At 38.7% G+C, this 26,789-nt stretch overlaps 2 protein-coding genes across 5 annotated transcripts in view; one reads left to right on the top strand and one right to left on the bottom strand.

The window, feature by feature from the left end:
- LOC124605404 (C-terminal-binding protein) overlaps positions 1–20,044 on the bottom strand; it is a 191,474-nt gene extending 171,430 nt beyond the window's left edge. The window contains exon 1 of one of the 4 annotated variants that reach the window (XM_047137053.1): positions 19,630–20,044. The gene's annotated coding sequence lies outside the window, so the exon portion shown is untranslated. Of the gene's footprint in view, positions 1–8,510; positions 8,915–19,629 lie in introns of those variants that run through there. The other 3 variants (XM_047137049.1, XM_047137050.1, XM_047137051.1) reach the window with 3 other exon arrangements.
- LOC124605406 (E3 ubiquitin-protein transferase MAEA) overlaps positions 19,986–26,789 on the top strand; it is a 52,401-nt gene continuing 45,597 nt past the window's right edge. Inside the window, exons 1-2 of the mRNA XM_047137054.1 lie at positions 19,986–20,329; positions 20,420–20,605. Of these exons, the coding sequence (XP_046993010.1) occupies positions 20,291–20,329; positions 20,420–20,605 (225 nt within the window). The 5' untranslated portion in view covers positions 19,986–20,290. The remainder of the gene's footprint in view (positions 20,330–20,419; positions 20,606–26,789) is intronic.

Raw genomic sequence — 26,789 nt, forward strand, 5'->3', positions numbered from 1 at the left:
CGAAGAAATGAAACATGATGCAGTGTAATTAAGGGAGGCGATTAAGTTTACTTCCAGTATCGGGTAATTAAAAATTGTAGATCGAAGCCCAAGTTCACTGTGTGTGTGTGTGTGTGTGTGTGTGTGTGTGTGTGTGTGTGTGAGAACCGGTCCCCCATTTGGTTACATATCGCCGGATATCACACAACCCGAATATGAGGCGTCACGGAGGAACTTTCAACGGAGCACCATCAGCGCAACCGTTGTTCGCAGATTATGCGGCGTCCACAAAGCGAACGAAATGTGACATCGACATACATGACGGTTATGGAAGTAATAGAATTGTCGCGTGAAGTGAGAACATTAACTGGACTGAAAATTCGAAAATCTGGAGACAATCCATTTGGATCAATCACCTGAAATGTCATTCGCTGCCTTGTTCAGGAAACTCATTTGATACTGTGGGCATACTGTAACTTCCCATTATTAACGCATAATTTAGTAGTGTCAGGCAGTTGACACTGATTTCATTTCCTGAGTTGAGCTATGTAGTTATTCACGTTGCGCTCTCTATTTAACCACATATATGTAATAACTTCGCTTCCCTCTTCGGTATTTTTTTTCCACTGTAATCTGTTGCCTTGAAAACATTCTTCCTGCTCACCGCGGGAAGCAATGAGATAGATTACATTTTTTTATCTGTGACTGCATCACTTTTAATGACATTACCAACGTCTTTTTCACACCTTCGACATGAACAGCGGATAAGAGTTTTCGTAGTTAAGTCTTCAAAATTTGGGCCAAGGCATCTCGACTGAAGGTTTCTCGTTCCATCGACGGCTGCGAGCTAATGGCAGGCGGACGGGTATGCGCCAAGTACAAAGTCCGCGGAAGGGGGTAAACTAACTTCGGTGCGCCTAGTTTCGCCTCAAGTCGGCTCACACGAAGTTCAAACTTCCGAACATCCGCCGGGAGAAATTCCAGGTCTCGGCGTCATATGCCTAAAAGTTGGGTGCTCCGGAAGGTATTTAACGAAGTCTTCCAGGCAGGATGCAACTACCGTGAATTAACTTCCTTTAACAAAAGTAACAATCATTCTATATGAAGTTAGTCTCCTAAAGCTATGCGAGTTGGTGCGAAATAATGCGCCGAAAAATTACTTTATTAGGTTTGCGAAATAAATCCAACCGAGATTGCACTTCTTGCGGACGCCCCGACCGAAAACTGCCTAGAGGTATTGCGGTTGGCAGAACTTTTTTCCGCCCCCCCCCCTCTCTCTCTCTCTCTCTCTCTCTCTCTCTCTCTCTCTCTCTCTCTCTCTCAAGTTGAACGGGCTCCGTTTTAATTGGACTGCAACAGTAGGAATAATGAAATTTTGCGAAGTTACAAATTCAGGCGCTCCTTTCCACTTCAGATGGGGAGAAACTTCGTGTTGTTGCGGCAGATTTATCGCTCGGTCTCTCCCTCGCCTCGCTTTACTTTGCTTCAGCCAAACTCCCGGGAGCAACTTCGGATAGCGCAGTTACGAATGAAACACGACAAAATGTTCCGTTCGCCAGCAGGGGCGTATGCCCTCGTCCATCGTCAATGAAACTGCAGAAACCGCAATCGTGGACGTGGTAGGAGCGAAAAGCGATGCACCTAATCTCACCTATAGGTGATTAATGACGCGACACCTGAGTCCAGAGAATAAAGACAGGCCAACTTACCCCAATTAACAGTAGTAATGAACTGAAATCTGAATGGTTATCGATGGCAATTTCTGACTGATCAAGCATTCAGTCTTATCGTGAACTTTGTGCCATGGTTGTGCCACACAGTAAGTTTCGCTTACACGGTAAATTGGCACTGAATAAATCCCGCATGCTCAAAATACACCGTATTGGTGATACTAGCTTTCATTTCTAGTGTAGTTACAATTTGCATTAATTAATCAATCACAGACGGAATCTGCTAACTCATATCAATACCTTGATGTAATTTGTACAGACACGCAACTGAGTGATGCACAGGCTTAGCCGTAGGTGAAGCATGAGGCAAACAGTTTTCTTTGCTACACTACGACATTGCAGTCAGTCTATGAGGATTGTTAAAGGAACACTTCTGAATTGCTGAAGTATATGGGACTCGTAGCAAATATGACTAATAGGGAAATTTAAACAAAAAGGGGCAGCTTATGTATCGTCACGGGCTTGACGCAGGGCGCCAAGCAAACGCTGAAAAACCTGAATTCACACATACTAGAAGATATGTTAGCAATTATCCCACGAAAGCTTGCTTACAAGATTTCTGGAACCAGTACCAACTGAAGATGCTAGAGATATTCTTCAGTCTTTACGTATCACCCGCTAGCGATCGCCAAGACTAGACAAATTATAGCATGCACTGTGTCATTTAATCAGTCGTTCTTCGCGCGCTACATACGCGACTGGTACGAGAGGAACCCAAACAATATAGAACACTTAACCTCTACTATACACTTCACAGTAGTTTTCAGGGTACACAGAAATTTATCTAAAACGGCGAAGTGTTCACCCACAATCGACGGATGCTACAAGAAACAGTCGATGTATATTCGTGTTGCTCACTGACAGATCTGTGTTCCACACGCAACTTTCCGGGAACATTTTTTTGGTCCCACACTTTGTATTCCTCGCTATGTCTTCCATTCTATTGTAGTTCTGAATAACAAAATTATCCAGTCTTCAACCGTCTATCGTCTGAGTTCGACATTTAACCATTCAGAATATCCACCTGGTGCACATGCATTCTGACTCAACTTCACATCCAGCTTATAGCATACGCCTACATGAAATATGAATGCCGAAAAGTCCATCGCTTATTTTTCTACATCTATTCTGTGTCGTGTTACAGCCGTCCATTACAATTTTCATGCTCTTTATGCGCTTTTTTGTATGAATGTAATATGGTTTCGTTTTGTCATCTAGCTGTGGGTAAGTGTAGTTTACTTCGTTAGTATTCGGAAATTTGTTTGCACTCTTTCCATAAAGGATATTTCATTTCACAACCTGCTAACTACAAGTAACCCCACTTCTTGCCACTTAATTTTTTAAGTCTAGTAATGCCTCAATTCGTTAATTAATCGAACTCACGTGTATAACAGCTTTAAACTTCAGATTAATTTACAAATGAGATAAAGTGTGAAATATTTGACGTTAAGAACGTAGGCAAGCAACAGAATAAATTATGTTTGAGGTCTGTTGTCGATAAATATTATTAAACAGTGCATAACAATCGTGTGGGTAATTTGCGCTCCATTTTACGCAAGGGCTAGTTTACCATGCCCTTCAATGTTTACGGCGACGTGTTTCCTGGCTGGTGCCTGCAAGAAAAAGTTTTGTAAACGTTTGAAATTCTGTGTGATCTTTGCTAAAGTCTAAGTGCTCTCATACTCAAATACTGGATGAATGATGTTCCCGTATTTGCGCGCCCTCAGTTATGCTGCCGGAAGACACACAGTTTCTTACTCTACTATTTGTCTTACCGTGTTAAAACTAATAAAATACCCCTACCGCGTATTAGGACAGCATTTTTAAATATGTAAATTTGATCAATAATTACATGAAATATTGAAAATCAAAGTTTTGTTGCCGCTAAAACTTTTAGATATGCAACCTGAAACTGAGGCCAAGCCACTGTGCCCCAGGTTAGTCGTTTACTACCACAGATGCACGGATCGATGCGGTCTCTACAAATCATATGCGTTTCCATTTATACCAGCAGCACTTTGTTGCTCATTTCCGTTTAACTATAAAGGAAGTTTTCGGCATGAAAATAGTGAATCTAGAAAAACATGTAATACGTTTAGTGTACTCAATACTGACATTATCATTTACCCATCTACAATTTCGCCTATATCAATGACAGTTCATATCTATTTAACTGCTGTAAGAAGGTGGCGGGAAGATATTGCGATGGTGACGTTCTTGACGTAACACCGGCGTCCTGCAGAAGAGAGAACGCACTCGCCAACTCGACTCAGTACATGTCCATGTAGACGCAAATCAAACACTCTGCAAAATTTAACTTCTAAAATTAGGAAAATTTTATATTTTCTGTGTTAGCGTGTGTGAAAAATGTATTTTCACCAAATCATTTACGAACAAAATTTATCCCGCTCACACTCCACCGCTCAAGTCCTCATCAAAACTTCGTCCACTGAACAGCCTATAGATTTCCTTCAAGAATCTACGCTTCACTCAATTTAAGATCTACACATTCTAAAACATAAAGTCCTAACTTGCATTATCAGATGGCGTTGGTAATGATCAACCTGCTGGATAAATGCTTTGTCTTGAACCAAACCGTACAAAAATAGTTTCTTTCAATTTCGGTATTGTTTTCGAGGAAATTCGTTCTAACTCAGCTGTCCTAAAAATGTATCAAACTCTTAACAAATCAGAAAAACACAGTACATTACAATTAATACTTATGCATGCCACGACCAACTGCGAAATTTTTCTTTAGCTCGAAACAGGAATTTCAATTATTCTTACCAAGCACTTCAAAAGGGATATCTGCAACTGTCATTTCACTCGTCAATTTTCTATTAAATGTGTCTAGTCAGTTGACAAAATCTAGAAAGGATTGTTCCAGGGTTTACAGTCCCTTAAGTAGGTGTGCCACTTGACAAGAAGAAGGGACCGGTTGGTAGGACATGTTGGAGGCATCAAGGGATCACAAATTTAGCACTTGAGGGCAGCGTGGAGGGTAAAAATCGTAGAGGGAGACTAAGAGATGAATACACTAAGCAGATTCAGAAGGATGTAGGTTGCAGTAAGTACTGGGAGATGAAGAAGCTTGCACAGGATAGAGTAGCATGGAGAGCTGCATCAAACAAGTCTCAGGACTGAAGACGACAACACCAACAACAAGTAGGTGTGACAACAGACTCAGACTACTATGATCGCATCATGTTGGTATAGCATGTACGAAAGTTGAGAGAACCTCTACTCTAAGAAGACTGCTACCATTTTGCTGTCCAGAGATTGGGGCAGATATAGCGGCAATTAGTCACTTTCCCATCGATCAACATGCGAATGAAAAGGGTAAAAAAGTGTAGTATTGTGTGATGTACATGCACTATACAGAGGCCTGCAGAGAAGATGAAGATGCAAATGGTCGCGCCTCCTTCATTTTACACTTATTTCTGGAGCCTAAGAGAATTTGGACTGATGGTGAACATTTGGTGGAAGATGCTCGTATATATCCACAAAAGTTCGCAAATCAGTGAAGAGATCTTGGATCGAGGTCTAGTATAGTTCTGTGGACACACACACTCAGTATTACTACCAGGACAGGAAGTTCTGCTCACGCACATCAAATCAGATATAAATGGGGCCAAAGCTCGAGCACTTCAGTACATACGTCGATGGTGTTAGCGCTATGGATCACTTCGCTACCAATGAAAATGATTCGATGTGTTTACTAGTACTTCTCTGAAAGTTATATAATGATGGGTCATCGGTATGCCGCTGGGGCAACTCAGTGACATTTTCTATCGTCTACTCATTCTCAAATAACTCGAGATATTCGGGGACGGTAAGGATAAAGTTGTCAACAGGGTGCAGGAACATCTAATGACGCAGTATTGTTCACTGTCGACAGCGGCTTGGTGTCCAACAGTTCAACTGAAATTTTACTTTTGCAACACGCGTAACGTGAAAACCATCGCAGATCTCAATACGGTAGTGCCGGACTGACGGTATGAACGTTAATCAGCACTTGATATGTACGTGCATTCGTCTCCGACATGCTAAAGCAATTGCTGCACCGAGAAGTGGTTATCACCAATTCCACCATTAACGGGCACTGTTGACTTCCTATCCCGTTAAACGTTTTGTGTAGCAGACACGCCAGCACTTCCTGAAGACGGTTATTGCTCTTCTATGTGAGTACAAAACGTCTGTAGGTCATTCAACAATATTGCAAACATGCCTCAACAACTGTTGACAGCACGTAACTATCTAATTGTCCATGTTCTGGCTGCTTTTGCATTATGGCACTGAAAGACGTAATGTCCTCTGGCAGTGGCGTATCTGGATGCTAATGCTACGTGGACGCCAAGTGGACACTACACACCGCTCTCCTAGCCATTGTCATCTTTATGAACGGTGAAGCCACGACTTCCATTCAAGTAGCTCCTCGACTGGCCTCACAAGACTGACTGGACCAAGTTACAATACTGCCAACAAAAAATGGTAGCCCGCAGTGGCAGAAATCTAAACGCACACCTTCGGGGCTGTCAGATACAATGATCGCCCAGAATATATATATATACACACACACACTGTAACATAATACATGTAACCGTAACTGTTTCTGAGCTCATGCGTTGAGTATTTACTGTGTGTAAATTTCGCGGGTAGCCTGTCTGACCTGTTACTTATTTTAAGAAGTGGACATAAAAAAGCAGCGTTCTGCTTGGCTTAAGATAGAGGTGATACTGTTAGGGAGACATTTTGGCTCGTCATGCAATAATAGTAACTGCGAAAATTAGTACCACAGCGTGTAACTGCAAATTTTGTGGCAACTTAAGGATCTAATAACTACAGGTCACTAGCTCACGGTAAAGCGTTTCTTCGAGATTGCGACATCGAAATCAAAAACGCTCTAAGACACTCATTAGCTGTTAACTATCAGGCGCTGGCAACGTCACTGTCATACAATGTTATTTTATTCCTCGATTTACATACAGATGAAGCTTTGTCAAAGTGATAAAGGCTAGTATGTGCTCTACAACACGATTATGAGGCTGAAGATATGTGCAAGACAAATGCTATATCTGGTCTTAGGGAATTCACTTCCAGGTCCCAGCAAATTAACGCATTAGTATCGTCCGACACAAAGTACAGTAGATGAGCTACGAACATGCTTCATGAAAAATTATGAAACGAAGCGAATACTTTCTGGTAGTATTTTATATTGGCTTCAATAAACAGTGGCAATGTTTCCTATACGAAAGCAATGTATCGTCTTGACAATTAACGCATCATTTAGCTGTATGTAACGCCGGAATATATTTCCAGTTTTCATTTCTAAATAACAGTTTTACCCAGCATAGTTTAGTAAAGGTCTCATACCGCTGTTCTTTCACATGGATAGTTTATAAATCTTTACCGCTAACGTACCACAGATTTTCAGCGCAGATTGTCTGCTTTCTTTAAAGTAAGCAGCTGGAACCTGGGCCTTTGAAACGATCTCCACAGTCAGTTTAGCAGTAGAAAAGGTAGTATTGAGACTGGAATTTCGAAATACGATGTGGGGCCTCGTAACATTAGGTGTGACGAGACGTCTTTTTCAGCCAACCGTTATCCATATAATAAAGTTGATTAAGCAGTGGCACTTCGTAGCCACTGTCTTGCTGAAGGCTTTCGTACCTCTCACACTGGTGTGCGTTACGCTCACCTATGAAGACGCTTCCTAACGAGGACAACGTTCGGTAAAATAAGGCGGCGAAAGCAAACGCTGAAGGCATGTCAAGGTCGCAGTTGGTACAGGCCACAGCCGCCAGGATCGCTTCTACCCAAGAATTACATTGCACTTTCTGATAAAATTAGTTTTGCGAACAGTCCAGGGCAACACTCTGCTTAGGCAGATGTTAACCCTTGCAATGCCAACGGAAAGGCTTGGTGAAGGGGAGGGAGGGGGGGGGGGGGCGAGAAAGGGGGGTACGCTCATGCCCATCTTTTGTGAATACTGTATTTTAGCAATGCAGTTTAAAATATTGAAGAAAATGTTTTGTTTCCAATGGAATACACCAGATTCTTTGTTTCTATTTTTTTCAGTTAATCCAAAACTTTGTAATTATGTGTGGTAGCAGATGAGACTTTTCACCACGAATGTCATACTCAATATTTTCAGGTTCTGGGCGCTACTTAAGACATCAGTCTTTAAGAAGTATTTTATTAATGAAAGTCAACAAAAATTAACGAAATTAGCATTTCTTTATTTTTATCGTGGTCATAAAGGATTGCTTCTCCCCTGTTTGTAGTATATATGCTGAAAACTTATTTCTTTACATTTCTTGTGGGCGTGTGGTACCCCCTGTCCCCAGTAGGTGCTTCAAGTCATGGAAACGGCGTTGGTATTCATACGTTTAATTAGTATTTAACGGCGGACTATCGGTGGGATATGTTTCGCGCTGGACTGTCACAATGGTAGTTTGTGAAATGCTGCTTTAGGGTGGTGAGGTTAGTTCAGACTAATTATTTTAAGATTTAGACAAATATTTTATAGCAGCAATCCTGGTATAATGATTACAATCATTAACTTTTGCCTATGGGAATAATACGAACATATAAAATTTATCAGTAACGGGAGGGTATGAATTAAAGTATTCATGACAGTATTCCTTCCCAACACTACGTTTACAGTAAATGTATTATTTGTGATAAGCTGACACCCTTCCTCGCATATCACAACAGGCACCTCTAGCGTTAGGTACACGCTACTTTGCAAAACACAAGCCACTGTTTTTGAAATCTTATCTAACGCTATGTTATATTTACTTCGGTCACCTGGTTTCTTGCGCCAACAGAAGGTTTATGATTTTCGGCAGCATTTAAACCAACTTTGTCCCAAGTCTCGTTAAGTTTCTTACTAGATTTTATTAGTACCGAAACAGAACCAATCACACGCACAGCGACACTTTCCACACGGTGATTACTCTGGTACGAAAAGACGGGGACGCGGGCGAATGGACGAGTAAACAAAGGAAACGACGCACGTCAAGCTCCCCCGACCGTACTTTCCGGGGCACGTATACGTTACATCGGTAAATCGGCGGAATCGCCGAGTCGCGGTTTCACAAGTCACCGGCCATTACGGCACAGCATCCGCGTCAAATCTTCCACTCACAAATAGCGGGCCGAGCACTGCACGACGCGCGGGTGGCTCGTCTCGCAGTAACACATGGCCTCGCAAGGCCAGACCGACGACATGGCGGACGGTCCTCCTAGCACTGCTGCCAACTGTGACGAACCATATAAAACCGTCGCGACGCGAAGCTTGTGCGCTGCGGTTAGCCGCGCGAAATTTTAGCATAGCGTCAAGACTTGATTATAGTCTGTGACGGGGGAAAACTGATGCTTCACTGTACTTCTACATGACTTAACACGCCGGCTAATGCCTTTCCCGCTACCACTGATCATTAGTGAGCATGTTCTACCTCCGAGCAGTTAGTAACGACAAAGTTAATTTTATACGTGAGTATAGAACCAACCCCCCCCCCCCTCAAGTTGTCAGCATGAGGGAGGGAGGGAGGGAGGCGGATAATGTCAATTTGAAAAAAGTCTCTAGGAGAAATTCTTCGTTACCAAAGTCCTTTGAGATGATACACCGGCTCGGTTTCTTAATCGTAGAAAATAGGAGTACATAGCGATAACTTCCTGAAGCAGCGTGCAGAGGGGTAGGAAAATTAAAATTTTTGTAGCGCGTCACAGTTGAAACTACACACTGTGGAAACATGAAAAGTGTTTTACCGTTCGATAGATTCTCTCTTCGTTCCTAGGTATCACATAATTATGTAACACTTCACTTTCAACAACTCACGATTGCATATTTGTCTCGGGATCAAACTAATTCACGAGCAGCAATTCATGTAGAACGCGAATGGTAATTGTTGCAAACGTTACCACTTTGTCAGTAGCCGTCAGGTCAGTGCAAAGTGGAGTGTGCAAACTGCTCCACGTTGCCAGTAAAAACTGAGAAATTTGATTTATCTAGTTTTGAAAGTGGATGCCATTTATTAAGTTTGACTCATGTACGCTGGACGCCAGTTGTGTTGGAAGATTGAAATACGTCGAATTCATAGATGAAAACTACGTTTTAACATTCCAGCATAAACAATATTCGCAAAAGAGACTGGTGTTTTGTTCACTTGTAGGACACAAAGACAATCAAATTTCGACTCTTAATAGAAGCAGAACTGTCTTATTTTAAGTTCGAGGATAGAAACAGCGAATTTGAAATAAATTCTTGAATGGTTCAGGAAACTAGTAACTGTTCTAGGGAAACTTCAGTCATTTGTAGCGAGATTTTTAACCAGTGGGGAGAAGAAATGAGCAGGAGCCTTACAGGTACATGGATGTGTAAGTTGGAACTCCTCTCGCAAAATTTATGTAATAATGAGGAACTACACTGTTGAGATAAAGGTCTGTAGATATTGGTCTTTTCTAACACTGTAGCCAACACAAATTGTTGCACCACATCCGATAGTGTCGAACTACGATATTCATGAGCAATATGAATACTTTCCAGATCATGTAAATCACAATGTTTTTGTAAAAATTGTAGAGTTTACTAATTTAGAATGTATAGAATGCTAGAAAGAAAAAAAAAAGACAGATACCGATTTGGGGGAAGCGAAAACATTACTTTGTATGTTGCAATTTACACATGTGTTATCCTAGTTTGAAAATGTTTAGGGTTCCAGGAACCAGAATTGTCAATGTAGCCGGCATTATCAGAAAGAGGTTCTTCCTTCTTCAGATCAATCTGAAGGTGGTTATTAATACTGTGTCCCCACAGGATGGACAATCTGATTGCTTCTGGAAGTGGAGCCTATGCTAAATACCATTTGAAACAAATGTTGAAGACCCCACACTCCAAACATTTGTACTGACAAACAAATGATTCCCTTTCATGAGCATATTGCTATGAGACAGTACATCAAAGTGGAATCAAATCATTTTGGAATAAAGATTTTTGTAATAGCGTCTCAGAATGGTGTCTCTTGGATTTAACTATGTGAGGAAAGAAACATCTTTTGCAGTCACAATTAAGTCTGTTCCCCAAAACATGGACGGTGTTGAAGCAATGCGACAGTTCCTGCAGTGTCATTTGTTTTTATTAACAGATATCTGGCCTTGATCCAATAACTTGATGAATTACTGGAGGGAAAAATTAAAGCAACAGGTACTATTACATACAATCAAATACCAAAACTGATATTGTTTTCAACATATTTTGCTACAAAGTGTGCTGGAAGGGGCAACCAAGGTCAGGTAGTTTGGCACAATGACAAAATGCCATAATTCAGCAGTTTGATAATAGAGTGATATATCTTGCTTCAACTTAATTTGCTTTCGAGCCTAAAGATAAATTTATGTGACGGTGCATAAAGGAGAAGAAATATGTGGAAAGACCATCCACCCAGTGTATCTGAATACTACACTAACATGGGAGGCACTAATATGTTACAATAAGTAATTAATAAATGCACCATTAAAACCAAAAGAAGAAATTGACAAGAAGAACAATTTTTCATTTCTTTGATTTTTGCCTGACTGCTTCCTGGCTGTAATACAGGACAGATGCATCTTATGTCAGTAGTGGTCTGTGGAAGAAAGATGTTCTTGGCTACCGCTACTATTTCAGAATGGATGTGGCAGATTGTTGTCTAATCAGAAAAGCTGTTCCTCCAGTTGAGAGAAATTCCGATGAAGAGACTTTAAACTGAAGCCGCCGAAAAACCAAAATGGAAAAGTAGCACCAACACCACATATGGCTGCAAGAAAATGTTAAAGAAATTGCCTGAAAATATGTAAAAGAAAAAGGAAAAAAAAAAGCAGATCAAAAGTGCTGACACTCAGACTACAACTCATTATTGACAGCTGTGAGATTTCATGTAAAATGTTCCTTTCTTTTAACACTAATAGAAATTGCTTCTGTAAATTTCATGCAACAGTAGTAACTGAAGTGCATGGCATAAGACACACTGGATATTTTGGTTGAACAGCCATCTTATTTCCTATATCTCTAAGGCAATAAAAAACCAGTTTCTTTTCATGTCATTGTGTGTGCTGCTACGGGTCTGAAGAGGATAATGACACTTGTTTTAAGAATCAAAGGCATAGGAACTACTTGGCTTGGTATTAATTTGAAGGCATATTTAGACAACTTTAACACTGCTCCTTTAATTTAAAAAATCAATATACTGCACCATCTTTTGCAAAAATCAACAAAGCCATCAGCTGGTTCAAATGCCAGCAGGTAATAAAATCTAAGTATACTGTCCTACAGAAGTGGCATGACAGCTCACCATTCAAGCTCATGCTCCAATTACCGATTCATCTGATGCCAGATTACGAGAGGATCGAGTACCTCGTTTGACCATCATTTTTGGGGAGGCAGTTAAGATATACCAGATGAAAATAGGAATTACAGATCTCATTTCATATCTGCAATACTAAAAATGTTGAACTGAATTAAACTAGCTAAAACGAGAGTAAAATAGTGTTGATCAATTACAAAGTCCAGCATTCATCCCGAGGTATTTGAGAGAGTGGGGAACTAGATCCTTTTTCACTCAAAAATGTGGTGGCCATCACATTTCATCTGTTCCAAAGGTGGTTTTATAGAATTCAGTAATGTAAATCATAAAAGTTGAAACTTGACATGAAAATTTGGATATTTTATGCAGTCTGTTTCTGAAAATGAATGCTCTTCCTTTCCGAACGTGCCGAACAGTTTAAGATGTGTAATACTCCCTAGGATGGACCACGTTATAAGAAGAAGATGGGGACAGAACTCTTAGTAAATGATAGACCAGGTGCTTCCTTTTCCAGTTTGAGGAATCTAATTCAGGCAACAATATGGTATGCTGTAACTACAAAGAGAGACAGTAATAACGAACCAGTATTTTTCCTTAGAATAAAGTCCTTCCACAAATCACTAATACATATACACCTGTTATTCACATAGTGCTAATGCAAGTCAAGTACACTAGTATAAAATGTACAGCACTAAGTCCAAGCTCTATCTGGGGCATATTCTGACTCGTCTACATATGTACTGTAACTAATAATCTGACGTGTTTTCCACAGCTGTTTTTCAGCATCAAGAAATTTCACAGCAGAATGACGGGAGACATCAACATTTTCGTCATACAAATTTCTTTTATAGGTGACAATAAACCATTTAAAACAATGGCGTCCATAACAGAGAATCTCAACTGGTTCTTATTTATCTCGGCAGTCCAGCATGTCGACCTAAACTTTGTTTGGCGTATTTGCAACCGTCTATGAAGACAATTACTTTCATTTAAGCTCATTGACTTTCCACATGCAGATATCGCTGAAAGAACTGATTTTCTACTGTTATGTGTTCAAAGAAAACTTTAAAAGTTTGCTCCCATTCTTCTCCAGTATTCACAATAACCATTTACCCTTAACTGCTAATGCTCTTGTGGGGTCTCCAAGTACCCCAATTAGTTAAAACTGTAATTTAAAGAAATTTTATTTTGAATTGTACTTTCATTACTGAATATTATAAACCTTTTTTTGCATTTTAGATAAGATTACAAACTATTTTGGCACACTGAAAATCTATGCTTAGGACAAACATGTTTTGAGCATTTTTCGCACACTATTTTGGTTTTTGTGCCCGCATTCCTTGCACACATGTAGCATCTTGCTTTCCTCATGTGTTCTGGCTCTGAATATGTTGAGACAAGATAAGTACCATCAAGTTTAACAACGTCTCTCAGTTCATGAGGAAGGGGCAGGAAATCTCAGCATTATGTATGGAGTTTTTACTAAATCAATTGCAAGCCTCTGTAGCAATACTCGTCTTTTTAAATGAACAGTTTTGATCAAGTTGTTTGGTGCACTGAAGTACAACAGCAGCATTGACTCCCACTATGTTTAAAATGGCATAAAATGCAGACATTGGCCATCTGCGTATTTGCCATGGTACCGAATAGTTGGTGCACATTTGGTCCACTGCGTCCAGTCCTGCTCTTGTAGCATTGAAATCAATGATCATTTCAGGTTCTCTCTTTTGAGTACTACTTTTATGATTGTGGTGCATAGATGAAAGCGACACAACAGCTCAACCTTTCTGAGGAACATACGAACAATTTGATTTTCCTTTGTTGTGCCCAAATAATGCAGATTCTACTGGGCGCTTTCTGTTTGGTTTGAATTCTTCTGGGATATGTGGTTTATTTAGCTTTAGAGTGCCTCAGACAGTCAACTTATTGGCTTCCAGTAGATCACAAGAGTTCAAGTGACTTGAACCAATTATCTACTGTCTTATTTCTGTTGCTTCCCTCAATTGGTGTTATTAATTTCAAAACATCCTGTGTTGGAATTGATAATAGACTTCTATTTGTCCCTTTTCCTGTGTAGACAAATGCAGTGCATAAATAGAATGTTCGTGAAATGAAACACAAAGGCACATAACTTTGAGGCTGTATTTGGCTGCCTTCTTAGGCATATTCATGTGAAATTTGCACCTACCAGAAACGGGTACTAACATTTCATCGATTGTTATGTTCGCTCCTGGAGTATAATACTTTTGACATTAGTCTATAAAGAGTTCCCTGACATCTCTAATAGCTGCAAGTCTGTCATCAACCTTCTTAGCATCTCCTGTAGTAATACAATTGAAATGCACACAAGACAAAATAAATAAAAATCTGAACACTCATAGTGACTCAAAACACACCACAACCAGTTCCATCATTAATAAAAAATCCAACAGCATTTTCATGTTTAGATTTCACTACTCCAGATAAATAAAGCAGACCTAGAAGTGCTCTCAGTTCTAGTATATTTAGCGGCTTTATGAATGGTCGTTGAGGAGCTCTGTATTTGTATTGGCGAGTATTAGTTTTAACAAATCTTTGGTAATGAACAATTTCCAAGCAGGTAATATGTCAGTTGAAACAAGTGTTTTTGCTTCATGTCTAGTGCCTGGAAGGCAACTAACTACATTTTGAGCACAGGTATATGAGTTGTAGGAGAGCTTCGTTTAACCACTTTTAACACTTTGTCAGCAGACGGCCTCTTACACGCCTCTTCACCTGATTCTTCACAACTACTTTCTGACATAACCTCAGAGGTGGAATCATGATCAATTAGCATAAATTCATCCTCATCTGCTGTGCTCTTCTCATCAGATTGCAAAAATGCAGGATCATGCACTATTCTTTCGAACTCCTCATCTGTTAATAATGACTTTGATGATGCCATTCTGAAAAATAATGCATACATACTCACATAACCTTAAAAATTAAAGTCAAATCTTTTCAAAGTACTGTAAGACTTCAGTCATGTAAAACTAATTGAGATAACGCATATAACACTCCGCGTTAAACGGCATCACTTTGTTGAGGACTACCAAGAACACAGGCGCACACCATCTGTTGATCCGTTCACATACTATGTATCTTATTCATATCGAGTCCACATCCAATCTCAAGTTCTAATCCTGGGGCAATCTTTGCCATTTGACCACCTTTCCTTGGTTTCTGAGAGTAAATACTTATCCAACCTTATAAAGTAATCAGATCCTTCTGTCTAGGATAGTACTACAATTATTAATCATATTTTGTAGCACTAACTTCAAGCCATATAAAGGACACTGAATAGCCAGGGCGTTTGTCAGTTGTTCTGTCCCAACAAATAGGCGGGCATGCAACTCCATTTTTGACAATATAGGGCGCACTGCAGGATTCTTGATAATACATACAGTACCTAACTGAAGTAAATACATCTGAAGTCACCGAAGTTCAACAACTTAGAATTGCTGGTTACATGCCTGAAAAAGCCAAACCCCAAAGATTCATCAAGTAAAGCGGCACGTAAAGCTATCAAACAATTTCTGCGTTAATGACTATTTTTTTTATGAAAATCTAGGGCGCACACTACATTACTTGGATACTGCACATAGAACAGACACTTTGTTAGCGATCTCCAAATTCACAGACATGGTAAGAATAATCAATAAAGATGACGTGCAGTGGTGTCCATCCTTCTGTCAATGACACTCCAATTCAACATCTGGACTAACTATTCAAAGACCTTTTAGAGAAATATTTTTTGCAAACTTTCTCTCTATCAAATAGCCATTCACTGACAGTGAATTTAGAAGAACGTTATGAGAGTTTATTTGTTGGTAGTTCGCGGTAATCAAACTTAAATTCTGAAAACCAGTTTTTCTTTAAAATATTGCACAACCCAAAGAACGCTGAAGGCCTCCAAACATTTTTAACCCATTTTGCACTCGCTGGGAATTCGCGAAAGAATGTAGCCTGCACTAAATGTCGCAGCTACGTCCGAAATTTGATTATCAAGATCTTTTAGCACCAACCACTTTCCTTTTACACTGCGGGATAGGGAACACTGAAACCTGAATTACCTATTCTAACGTTCGTGTTGGTTCTTCATCTCCAAAGTTGTGTACAGAAACGAAATGTGTGAAAGTACTACTTCGATACTACATCCACGAAATGGTAAGGGGAATTGTTAGATGAAGTTACCGCACAGAAACCGTACTGTGACACCATACAATTTAGTGCCGAGTTTCAGGTCTTGGAAAGGTAACTAGCAGTGGCAACACAACTGTTTCAGGGGCGTTATCAGCATAAATCGCGGCCGCAGTTCCTAAAACAGTGAGCTGCAAAACAAAGTAAACAGTATTCTGCAGTAGATAAGCCCCTTCAGAGAAGTCGAAGACAGACAGGTTTGATTGGTGTTATTTGCCTCTTCCACTTTTTATTAGCGCTTTCCATTCAGGCACAATTATTTATGACAACATAATTAGCGTGCTACTTCCCAATTATCGGATTATCCTTGCCGAAGTGTCGTCGGATCAAGTTATGGGAAGCAAATTTGAAGAGAATAATGAATAGTATATACTGTGGTAGTTGCATTCAATTACACACATAACAAAGGAAATGGAAAAATACTGTAACCAAATCACTTCACTTAAAACGTACTCCCAAGAAACTACTTGCACATTTCACGGCCCTTTTATAACACAATCATGTGTCTAGGCAAAGAGCTTAAGCATGTCGTAATCACAATACTACAGATGAACATGCAAGTGAGCAGCCACAGCTTGAGGTGCGCTGACTCTTGCAGCCGTTTGGCGCGTTTTCGCACGGAAAAGATCGTGCTGACTCGCAGACCCGAATGGCAGCTGGGTGGGGGACCTACTCACCCGTCTGTGCGGCCTCCTCCGCCGTGCTTTGTCTTCCCTGTGGCACGCAGCGCTGCCTCGTCACTGGCAATACAGCACGTGCTCCGCGGTGCAGCTAAGAGTGCACGCCCCACGGCAGCTTGACTCGATAGCTTTGATCATTCGTAAGAGACTGACTCGACAAGGTTAAGCGGACAAAAATTCAGAATTAAAAGGCTGCATAAGGCACAGATTAATATTTTACCGTAAATTACGGTGAGTCTGGCTGTAACGTTTATATTTGCAGAAAGACGATAATAGAAAGTCTTAAAGGGGCAAAAACACTAGTCAATGCGGTTTTGATTACGGAAGGGGCTGCTGCCAAAGACATGTTCAAATGTGGTTTAAAAATGTTCTTTGGTTAAGTATGAAAATACTGGCTTGTCCAACTTTTACACATTAGTGAGGATGTCAAAAGTTACAAGAAGTGGTAAATTCAAGTTTCTAAGCAACTCGAATATTCTAAGAACCGCTATAAATGTTCGAGCTTTCAATACGTGTACATGGCCCAATGCATATAACGTAACTCAATTGCCTCTGCCTGAAAACTATGACGATATCTTAGACATCGTTTTAGTTAGTGCTACCTACTACCACTTGCTAGTGACGTGTACTCGTATGTAACCGCCGATCCCTCCGGAAGGGGACATGCGATCCTGACAAAGTTTCCAATACGATTGGATAAATATTGACACGTCGAAGCGGTTGATGGAAAAACCAAGATGCAACGTTACATGAATTCCGCTGTGCCTAGACCAAAAAAGTCTGAAATACATCAACTGCTTTTCAAAATTATGCAGCCCAAAAGGATAATTACACCTACAGCAAATCTGCATGGGCCACAGTGCTTCCTACCATAACTCATCCCACTGATTTCTGCAACATAATCTAAGTTAATATTTGTGATATTTCCCAGTACTGAAACGTTTACAAAACGGTTCTATCCATCATAATAGTTAATAGTGCATATCGTGTCTTACACGCCTCTCTTGCAGTGCTTCCGTCACTGTTTGTTTACTAAACAAAAATGCTTCGTTCTGTGGCAGCGAGAGGGAATACCTGTCAAAGTCCCAATTGTATGCTTATCAGGACTCAGTGAAGTTAAAGATTATAATCAGGTAACTAGCACACGCAACTCAAGCATTAAATAAACCACAGGGGAAACATACATAAAGACGAAAAACAGAGTACATGACACTTTTGTGATGCTTACTTTGTATGAAAATGAAAGCAATAAATTTCGGAGTACATAAAAAGAAACTAATCGTCTGTAACAAAATCGAAACACCACCACAGGATTGCAATTTACAAAACTTATGAAGACAACAGTACAACAAAAGTTTATCAGAAAATATAGGATTAATGGCACATTAGTGAGGGTTACTACACTACACAGCTCACTTATTCAACGCTCTCATCTGGATCACAGAAAATTGTGAAACTAAATTTATAATTGGACGTACTCTATTTGTAATAATTAAAACTTCATTTCATCCTTAAATGGAAACTAGCGTAGACGATTCATAAGTGGAGTTTTCAGCTCGCTATTCCTTGGCAATGAGACCGCTGTTTTAATTTGCGTATCACTATGCCACATTTCCCAATCTTATCTGAAAAACGATAGGCTGTTTTCAGTTTATTATGGAAACACCACCCAGCAAAACGTGCCTGTTTATAGAATCTAACATTGCAATCGTTCAATCATGAGTAAAACACTATGTCGCTAATGACCCAAACACAGGGTACAGCGACTGGAATAAACACGTCTCCAATGCATAGCATCCATGAATCGTAGCCTCCACCCCTGTTTAAAAGGTAAACAAACAAAAAAATAAAAAATAAAAAAGAATCAGCTGAAATAGTTCTACACTTCGTGTCAGCTGTTCAATCAATTTGAGTCAGAACTGGTCGTTATAGCATGCGTTCCATAAGCTTTTTCGAAAACAACGTTACTTCCAAAAAAACCTGAAAACCTAACGCATTGAGTGAACGGTCTCTTGCACCATACTTTTCGTTGCTTCACTCACAGGACGAATTTTATGCATACATGACTTTTACTACAATATGTATATCCGCTGTTAGTATTTGCGGTTTTAACCTATTTACCATACCAACACTAATTTGTACAACACGCACTTCACTTTAAAATCACAAAATTCTCGTATTTCGCTTTTCTTCCAAATACACCAGAAATCCAAAACTTATGTAGGCCTATACTACAGGCACACAAAAAGGAGCGTAAGGGCTTGAAATTTATGAAAGCACTATTATGAAAACACGTAACTGACATCTGTCTACATTATGGCTAAAGAACCAGAACACAGCAATAAATCAGGACGGCGCTACGTGTAAAACAAAGAAACCAGACTTCATTCGATAATGGAATGAGTAGCAAATACAATTATCTTAATAAGTTGCAGCAAAATGTAAACCGTTAATTTGCATTTGTTGCCGTAGGCATAGTATTTCAGTCCACTGTTAACTTTTATCACCAGCAGGCAACTGCGAATATGGCTAAGCGTTTAGATGTTGCTGGTTCCTTTACTCTAGCCATACTGTTCCAGTTTGGAACCAATTCGCTTTGTGACCGACAAGTGAGAAAGTAAAAAACTAAACTGCTGTGTTACCAATATTTATTACACCTTAAGTTGCCAAACTTACCTTACAGCTTGACAGAAACAAAGACTGACCACGCTGCTTTGTATCTTCAACGTATAAAATTCGTCACCTAAATTACTCACTGATAACTAACACTATTCTTGCACAAGAGTCCACTTCTACACAAATATTTCGTTGAAACTGTTATATTCGCACCAGAAGCAACTCACGAGCCTTAACGTACAACATAAATAAGAATATACACAAAACGCGAGGGAAGTATCGCCTCCCCACTTTACTAAAATGGTGTCCAATCTCGCGAAGTCTCGTACAAGGACCAGCCAAACGAGATTTCACCGAGAACTGAGATCCTTGCTCGTGTTGTTTTGTTATAAACAGTAACGATTCATTATGCGCTACACGTACAACATAAAGAGCGGCAATGCTTTCAAAATTAATGATTATCACCTAGGGACGATAAAAACACTCTAAAGAGAAAATATCAAGACAGATGTGTACGTAAATAAATGTTGCCCTTACGGCACAGAGACCTCTATGGAAGCACTCGAGAAACTAAGATGGTACGCATGTCAAAACTATGGGATGTGTACAATCTTTGTTAAAGAATCAGCTGAAAGATGGAAAACTTTTGACATTATACTTACACCTTGCGGATTCGAGTTTTAGTAACGTTTCTGTACCCATTTGAACTCCCTTTTCAGAGATGGCAGATGTAAAGTCATTAGAACATCCTACACTGAAGGTAAAAGATTATCATCATATTGGATTGTAGCAAGTATTGAATACCTATGTCGGAACCATCCAATATATTCTGCTTTGCATCATGTGACAGGTTCCGTATGAATTACTGAACAAGAAGTTCAGAGCGGCTCAAAAACAGTTGGATCGTGAGGTCTCCCATGTGCAGGCAGCAGCGTCAGAGTTAGAAAAAGGTCTACAGGAGGAGGTTGTTGGTGCAAACGATATCAGCAGACTTCTGGGAGGAATGGTTGAAAGACTTCAAGTGCTGAAACGGAAAGTAAATACTAATGAGTTACTCTGTTTGTAATGTCCCCCATTCTGGCGTGCCGCATTTGAGAGCGTGCCTGATCTGTGAAGTTAAAATATGTATAAGCATTTTAAGTTATTGATAATCAATAAGATTTACCCGGCATTTTAAATAAAAACATAAGTTATGGCTTTTTGGATATTTGCCAGAAATTCTCGTAACTGACAAATAATTTCATAACATCATTGGTAAAGTGTCACAACTGTTGCCACTGTCTGCCCATATCTTCCTATCTACACGTTCATTTGCTCTTGTTTGCGTCGAATACGTACACGTTAATAAAATCACAATACCATCTTGCTTATAAGTTATTCCTTATTACTGGTTATCAGTTAAAGATTTACGTAGCAGTGTAGTACTAGAGAGAAAATAGTTGTGCATGGTCCACTGGAAAACTATCAATTTTTGCGTATGCCTTCAACGACTTTAAAAACACAAATAATGAACAGTATATCAATATGTTATGTTGTCTCATCCATGTAATATAGGGCCCACTGCACATCATATTTATCATACATTTTACATGCTTCATCTTCTCTGAAACATATTATGCAGGGGTTATATATAAATTTTGTTGAATTGGTTAGTCCAACGACGATTTTATAGTGTAGTAGTATTTTTCAGCTTAACACAAAGAAAACCATAAGTCATATACACAGACATATGAATATACACACATGCTTAATGAGGACAGTTTTGGACATGTTTGGCTGTAGTGCTATTGAATGACCCACTCAAGCATTTGCGTGATGTGATTCAGGAAAACTCAAATCGGGTGGCTAGATAGAGCATGAGCTTCCATCCTTCCAAATCTGAAGTTCGCTATCCCAGAAGGTTACACCTAACATACAATTATCTTCTGTTTTTACATAGTAAGAACAACTTTAAATAATAACATAAATAATAATTATACACTGTCCGCTTATTTCCATAATGCTTCTTACTGACCACAACTATGCGCACTAGTACATGAGTTGAGAATGGCAACGATATTTGCCACACCTGTGTTAAGTCTCCATGTTTACCCTCTGCCTGTCTGAAAAACGAATTCCGCATCATCTCATGATTAGTAAGGTGTTGAACTCGGGAAAAATGGCGAGACATTAGTATTATGCACTAGTGTTAATCTTTTTTTCATTTGTTGATTCCTACTACAAGTTCTCAAAGTAATTTTGAATTGTGTTGTATGTAGTTTTTAAGAGGAGCATTTCGACTGCCTTTTAAAATCCACAGTTCTGTGAATGAAATACTTGTCTTAAGTCTTAACTAAGTGAAAGTTAAAAGCGGTAGATGCTGTATTTGATGTAACAAAGCCATCAAAGTTTTCTTTTCCCCCCCGCACCATACTGTTCTAGATCTAAAGATGCGACTTGGATTAGTGCATGCTCTCGTGCATTCCCTTTGCATTTTCTTCATATGTAGTCGGTGATGTGTCGCGAAACATGAGGATCCAAAAGTATCTTCAAATGAATCAAAAATGTCTTTGAAGAAGATATGCAACTTGAAAGGTAAAACAAATGATATTGAATTGGATAGTGAGTAACAATAGTTACCTGTTGTAGTAAAACATCTTGTTGATTAAGTGTAACAAAAGACAATGCATCTTGTCACTGTTTCCGAATTGTTGTAATAAAGAAATTAATTCACCCAATAATTTCCATCAAATAACCAGCAAAGTCAAACATTGAAATTTCCAATTGAGAAGCCTCTTCATTGCCCATTCTTACTTGTTCCATACTGGAGTTTGTTGTAGCAAGTTAGATCCATTTGCAGTAATTTAGTATTCATATTACAGTATCTACCACAGTCAGTCTATTATTTATTTAATTCCTGCATCACCACTTTATATTTAGATCAGTAACTTTCTCAGATGCTCACACAGTATCTGAAATAATAAACAATTAAGGAAGGTTCTAATAACATCATAAAGGTTTTCCTAGCATATTAAAATCTATATTAACGTTTGTATGCCATGCATAGTGGGGTGTGTGCCGGAGGAGACCAAAATCACCTTCCCCTTTCCTTTCCATTCACTAGTATTATACAGGGAGAGAGATTGGCAACAAGTTTACAAGCTCAAATTTCTCTGATTTTCCCATCATAGTCATTTCTCAAGATGCACGTGGGAGCAAGCAAGTAATGTTTCTTAACTCTGGGGATTTTCTGAGTAAGACTCTCTGCAATGTGGAACACCTTTTTTGTAATCACTGTAGGTTGACAATTATTTCTGTGAAATATCATCTGTTATTTAGTAAAAAAAACAAAAAAACATTTTCTCTTTGCACATTTGAATGAACTAGGCTACTACTATCTACAATGATGTGAAGCCAAAATCCATAATTTCTGTTCGAAATTTTATATGGTTTTGCTGGACAATAAACAAATCAAAAAATTATTTTATCAAGCATAGACACCTCTGTGGTGACTGAAATACCGATCTTTCCAAAAAGATCATTGGTCAGTACACAAGAAATGGCCAAAGCAGGCTTTTGTAAGCAACCTCTTTTTTACATGTCTAGTTCCATAGGGCCAAACTGAGGAGCAAATCTTCATTGTTGTGGAATGAGTCAGTACATGAAATTACAACAGGAAAGTAATAATAGATAAAATTTTTACAAATCCAAAGAAGACAAGCTATAAGTTTATATAAACAAATTCAATACTGTAATATAGGAATTATTTTTTCAAGGCACTCCCTCACAGAATAGAAGTGATCCATGAGGAAACTCGTCAGATTGAATTTGAAAGCACGTGGATTACTGCTAAGATTTTTTATTTTTGTGATAGCTTACTGAAAATGGATGGAGCAGAACACTGTGCGCCTTTCCACACAAGAGTGAAGGAGGTGCATTCCAAATGCAGATTGGATTTCTGCCTAGTATTAACCTGGTGAAAGCTCCTAATTCTTGATAATAAACTAATATTGTTAAACATTAAAGAAATATATATTGAGAGGCCACTGTCAGTATACCTGAACACGGGTTGACAAGACACTTATTGCCTGAACTGTCCGTTTTTGAGGCAATATGCTTTGAGAATGGGAAAAGTTACCCCAAAATATTGTACAATATGTCGTAAATGACTGAAAAAAGCAAAATAGACTACTTTTCGTGTCGAATTATTATTTACTTCGAATACTGTTATAACAGTGAAAATGGTAGCATTAAGTCTTTGAACAATATCCTGAACATGAGCTTACCACAAATATACTTAGAAATTTGAACTGTCAAGTCTGACTAATCACTTGCCTATTCTGTGTAATTAGAATGTCACATCTCATTGCATTGTGTGTTAGAAGCTATGAAAACTGAGTATTAGTCTGATTTAGTGTTAGTTTATTTTCTGCAAGCTAAAAACTTCTCTTGAACAGCACTATTTAAAACAGTGCCAATGTTACACACAACATCCTTTACTACCAAGCTAGTATTGCCAGCAAACAGAAATATTTTAGACTCACTTGTAATGCTAGAAGGAATATTATTTATATAGATAAGGAACAGGAGTGGCCCCATTACTGATCCCTGAGATATTACCCTTCTAACTGTGCCCTATTTGGACCCCCATTATAGCCATTCTCAGTACTGTGGAGAATGACATTTTGCTGTCTGTTCTTAAAGTAACAGATGAACCAATTGTGGATTACTCACCATATTTCATAATGGTCCGACTTCTGGAGTAATGTTTTGTGATAAACACAATCATATGTCGTAGTTAAATCAAAAAAATTGCCTAGCATTTGAAACCTTTTGTTTAATCCATCCAGTTTCTCACAGAGAAAAGGGAATATAGCATTTTCAGTTGTTAGACCACTTTTAAAACCAAACTGTACATTTTGCAGTAAATTATGTGAAATTAAATGATCAGTTATCTATATACATGGCCTTGTCAACTTTAGCAAACACTGATAGTTTAGAAAAACATCAAAAATTGTCTACATTATTCCTTTCTTCCTATTTATAAAGTGACTCTATAACTAAGTGCTTTAATCATTCAGGAAACTGATGATTCCTAAAGGAAAAATTACAAATATACTTAAGCACAGGGCTAACATGTGCAGTGCATTACTTTAGTATTTGGCTAGATACTCCATCATATCCATGAGAGTTCTTAGTCTTCAGTGTTTCAGTAATTAATTATTGACTCAATCTCCCCTATGTCAGTATGATGGAGGAGTATTTCAAATATGTCTCGGAAAGACATTTTCCAGGAGAGGTATGATTCACTGTAGAAACTAAGTTTTTGTTTGATTCACCAGCTATATTCAGAAACTGATTGTTAAATACTATACATATGATTTATCATTAGGGTCATTCCATGTCAAGGGGACAAAGGGTCCCCACTCGACTATCTCCAAATCTAATGAAATTTGGTGTGAAGATTCTATATGGTCTTTGGTGATCATAAACCCAATTTCAGTCCAGTATATTCAGTGGTTCAATTTTTTTGAGGCTTTTAAACAGAGGCTACTCATTTTCGCACCACATATGGAGATGCAAATTTGCCAAGTTTGCTAGGCTTTTTTAAAAGTTCTAGCAAGCATTAGATCATTTGCTTTAATATACATAGACAACGTTTTATACTGAAACACACTGTGGCAAGAGTTTGGGATTTAGCCACACCTAAATGCAGATTTGGTGTGCTATTCTGGGAGACAGGGTTTTACCAACCACTGCTACTTTTCATATAAACCAATCACACCAAAACTTCAGAGGGTTGTACCTACTTAGGGTGTCTATATATGGATCGAATTTAATTAGCCTAACACTGGATGCCTAGATGAAAAGATACACATCTGCAAAGTTGGCCAAAATTTTCTAGATGCAAATTTTTGGGTATTTTTGGGGGGGGGGGGGGCAATATCTCAATTGTGTCTTGTTCAATCCTTATTTTTGTCTTCTCACAGCTGGAAAGAGCATGCTTTAAGCTTTCAAAGCCATTTGTTTAATTTATAGATCTTGCATATTAATGAGTAAGAATATGTTTCAAAAATTATTATTTTAACACTTCGAGAAGATTGAAAAGTGAAATATTTTTCTCATTAAGTCCTATAATTAATTTTTTTTTTTTTTATTTGAGTATATATAAGTTCCAAACATCATTTTAACATATGCCATAAAACAAGTATAATACATTACACAGCAAATTTGCAAAACAGAAAGACTAGTCATTTCCATTTTTGATTAACTAGTTGTAGAATTTTGTCAAGGACAGATTGAAGAAAACTGTATTGTCTTCCTGATGATGTTGAATGTGCTTCTAAAGTCATGGCAGTATGCTGCTCAGGAATCCAGCAGGTGTCTTTAGCAGTTGGCCAGTGGAAGGAACATGCAGAACCATGTGGGTGCGTAAAGCTGATGAGGACATCTTGTTGTTCGTGTGAAACTTCACACACTTTTCCAACCCATGTGCAACATACTGTCCTGGTTGTTAACGTGCAATTGAGATTGCTGGAATTTCATTATCTGCTTCAAAGGCATTAACTATGAATGCTGTAGCTTCATTGGAAACTCTGCTTACTCAGAGCTGATTACAATTAATTGGCTAAAACTGATGATTTTCTTTGATCCAGATATTGTATGTCTCATGTCAAATCTTGTTTCTCAAAATATTCTTTTGGTACATAAAAAAAAACTTTATGCCTGGAGTACTACCATCACAGAATTTGAACAAATCGTATGGAGTCAATGAGTCAATATTTGGGACCCCTGCAAACTAGCACGGGCTGCTAGTCTTTTTGCTGCTCCCCCAATGTCAGCACAAGGCGATTTACCATGGCTTGCTCCAAAAAAAATGTTATTCAGCAGTGGTACCAAAATCCTTTACATGCAGACATAAATTGATGAAATTTCTGAAATTCTTATACTAGACAGTTGAACCATCACTAAAGAAATAACTGTTCTTAATGTTTGCAATCTTTGTCTTTAAATATGCTAGTGGCTTCATTTGAAAGGCATGGACAGCAATGGTTATCATGACAGAGACAGTTGCTTATCATACAAATGCTAATAGTCTGACATTCTTTGCCACCAAAATAGATGACAAATGGATGTAATGTGGCCTGACTATGCTCCTAATGAAATCCTTGCATGGCATATTGAACAACAAATGAATAATTATTAGCAAAATCCATCAATATTATTAATTCATTTTCAGC

The sequence above is a fragment of the Schistocerca americana genome, chromosome 3 (genome assembly GCF_021461395.2).
Source record: "Schistocerca americana isolate TAMUIC-IGC-003095 chromosome 3, iqSchAmer2.1, whole genome shotgun sequence".
NCBI lineage: Eukaryota > Metazoa > Arthropoda > Insecta > Orthoptera > Acrididae > Schistocerca > Schistocerca americana.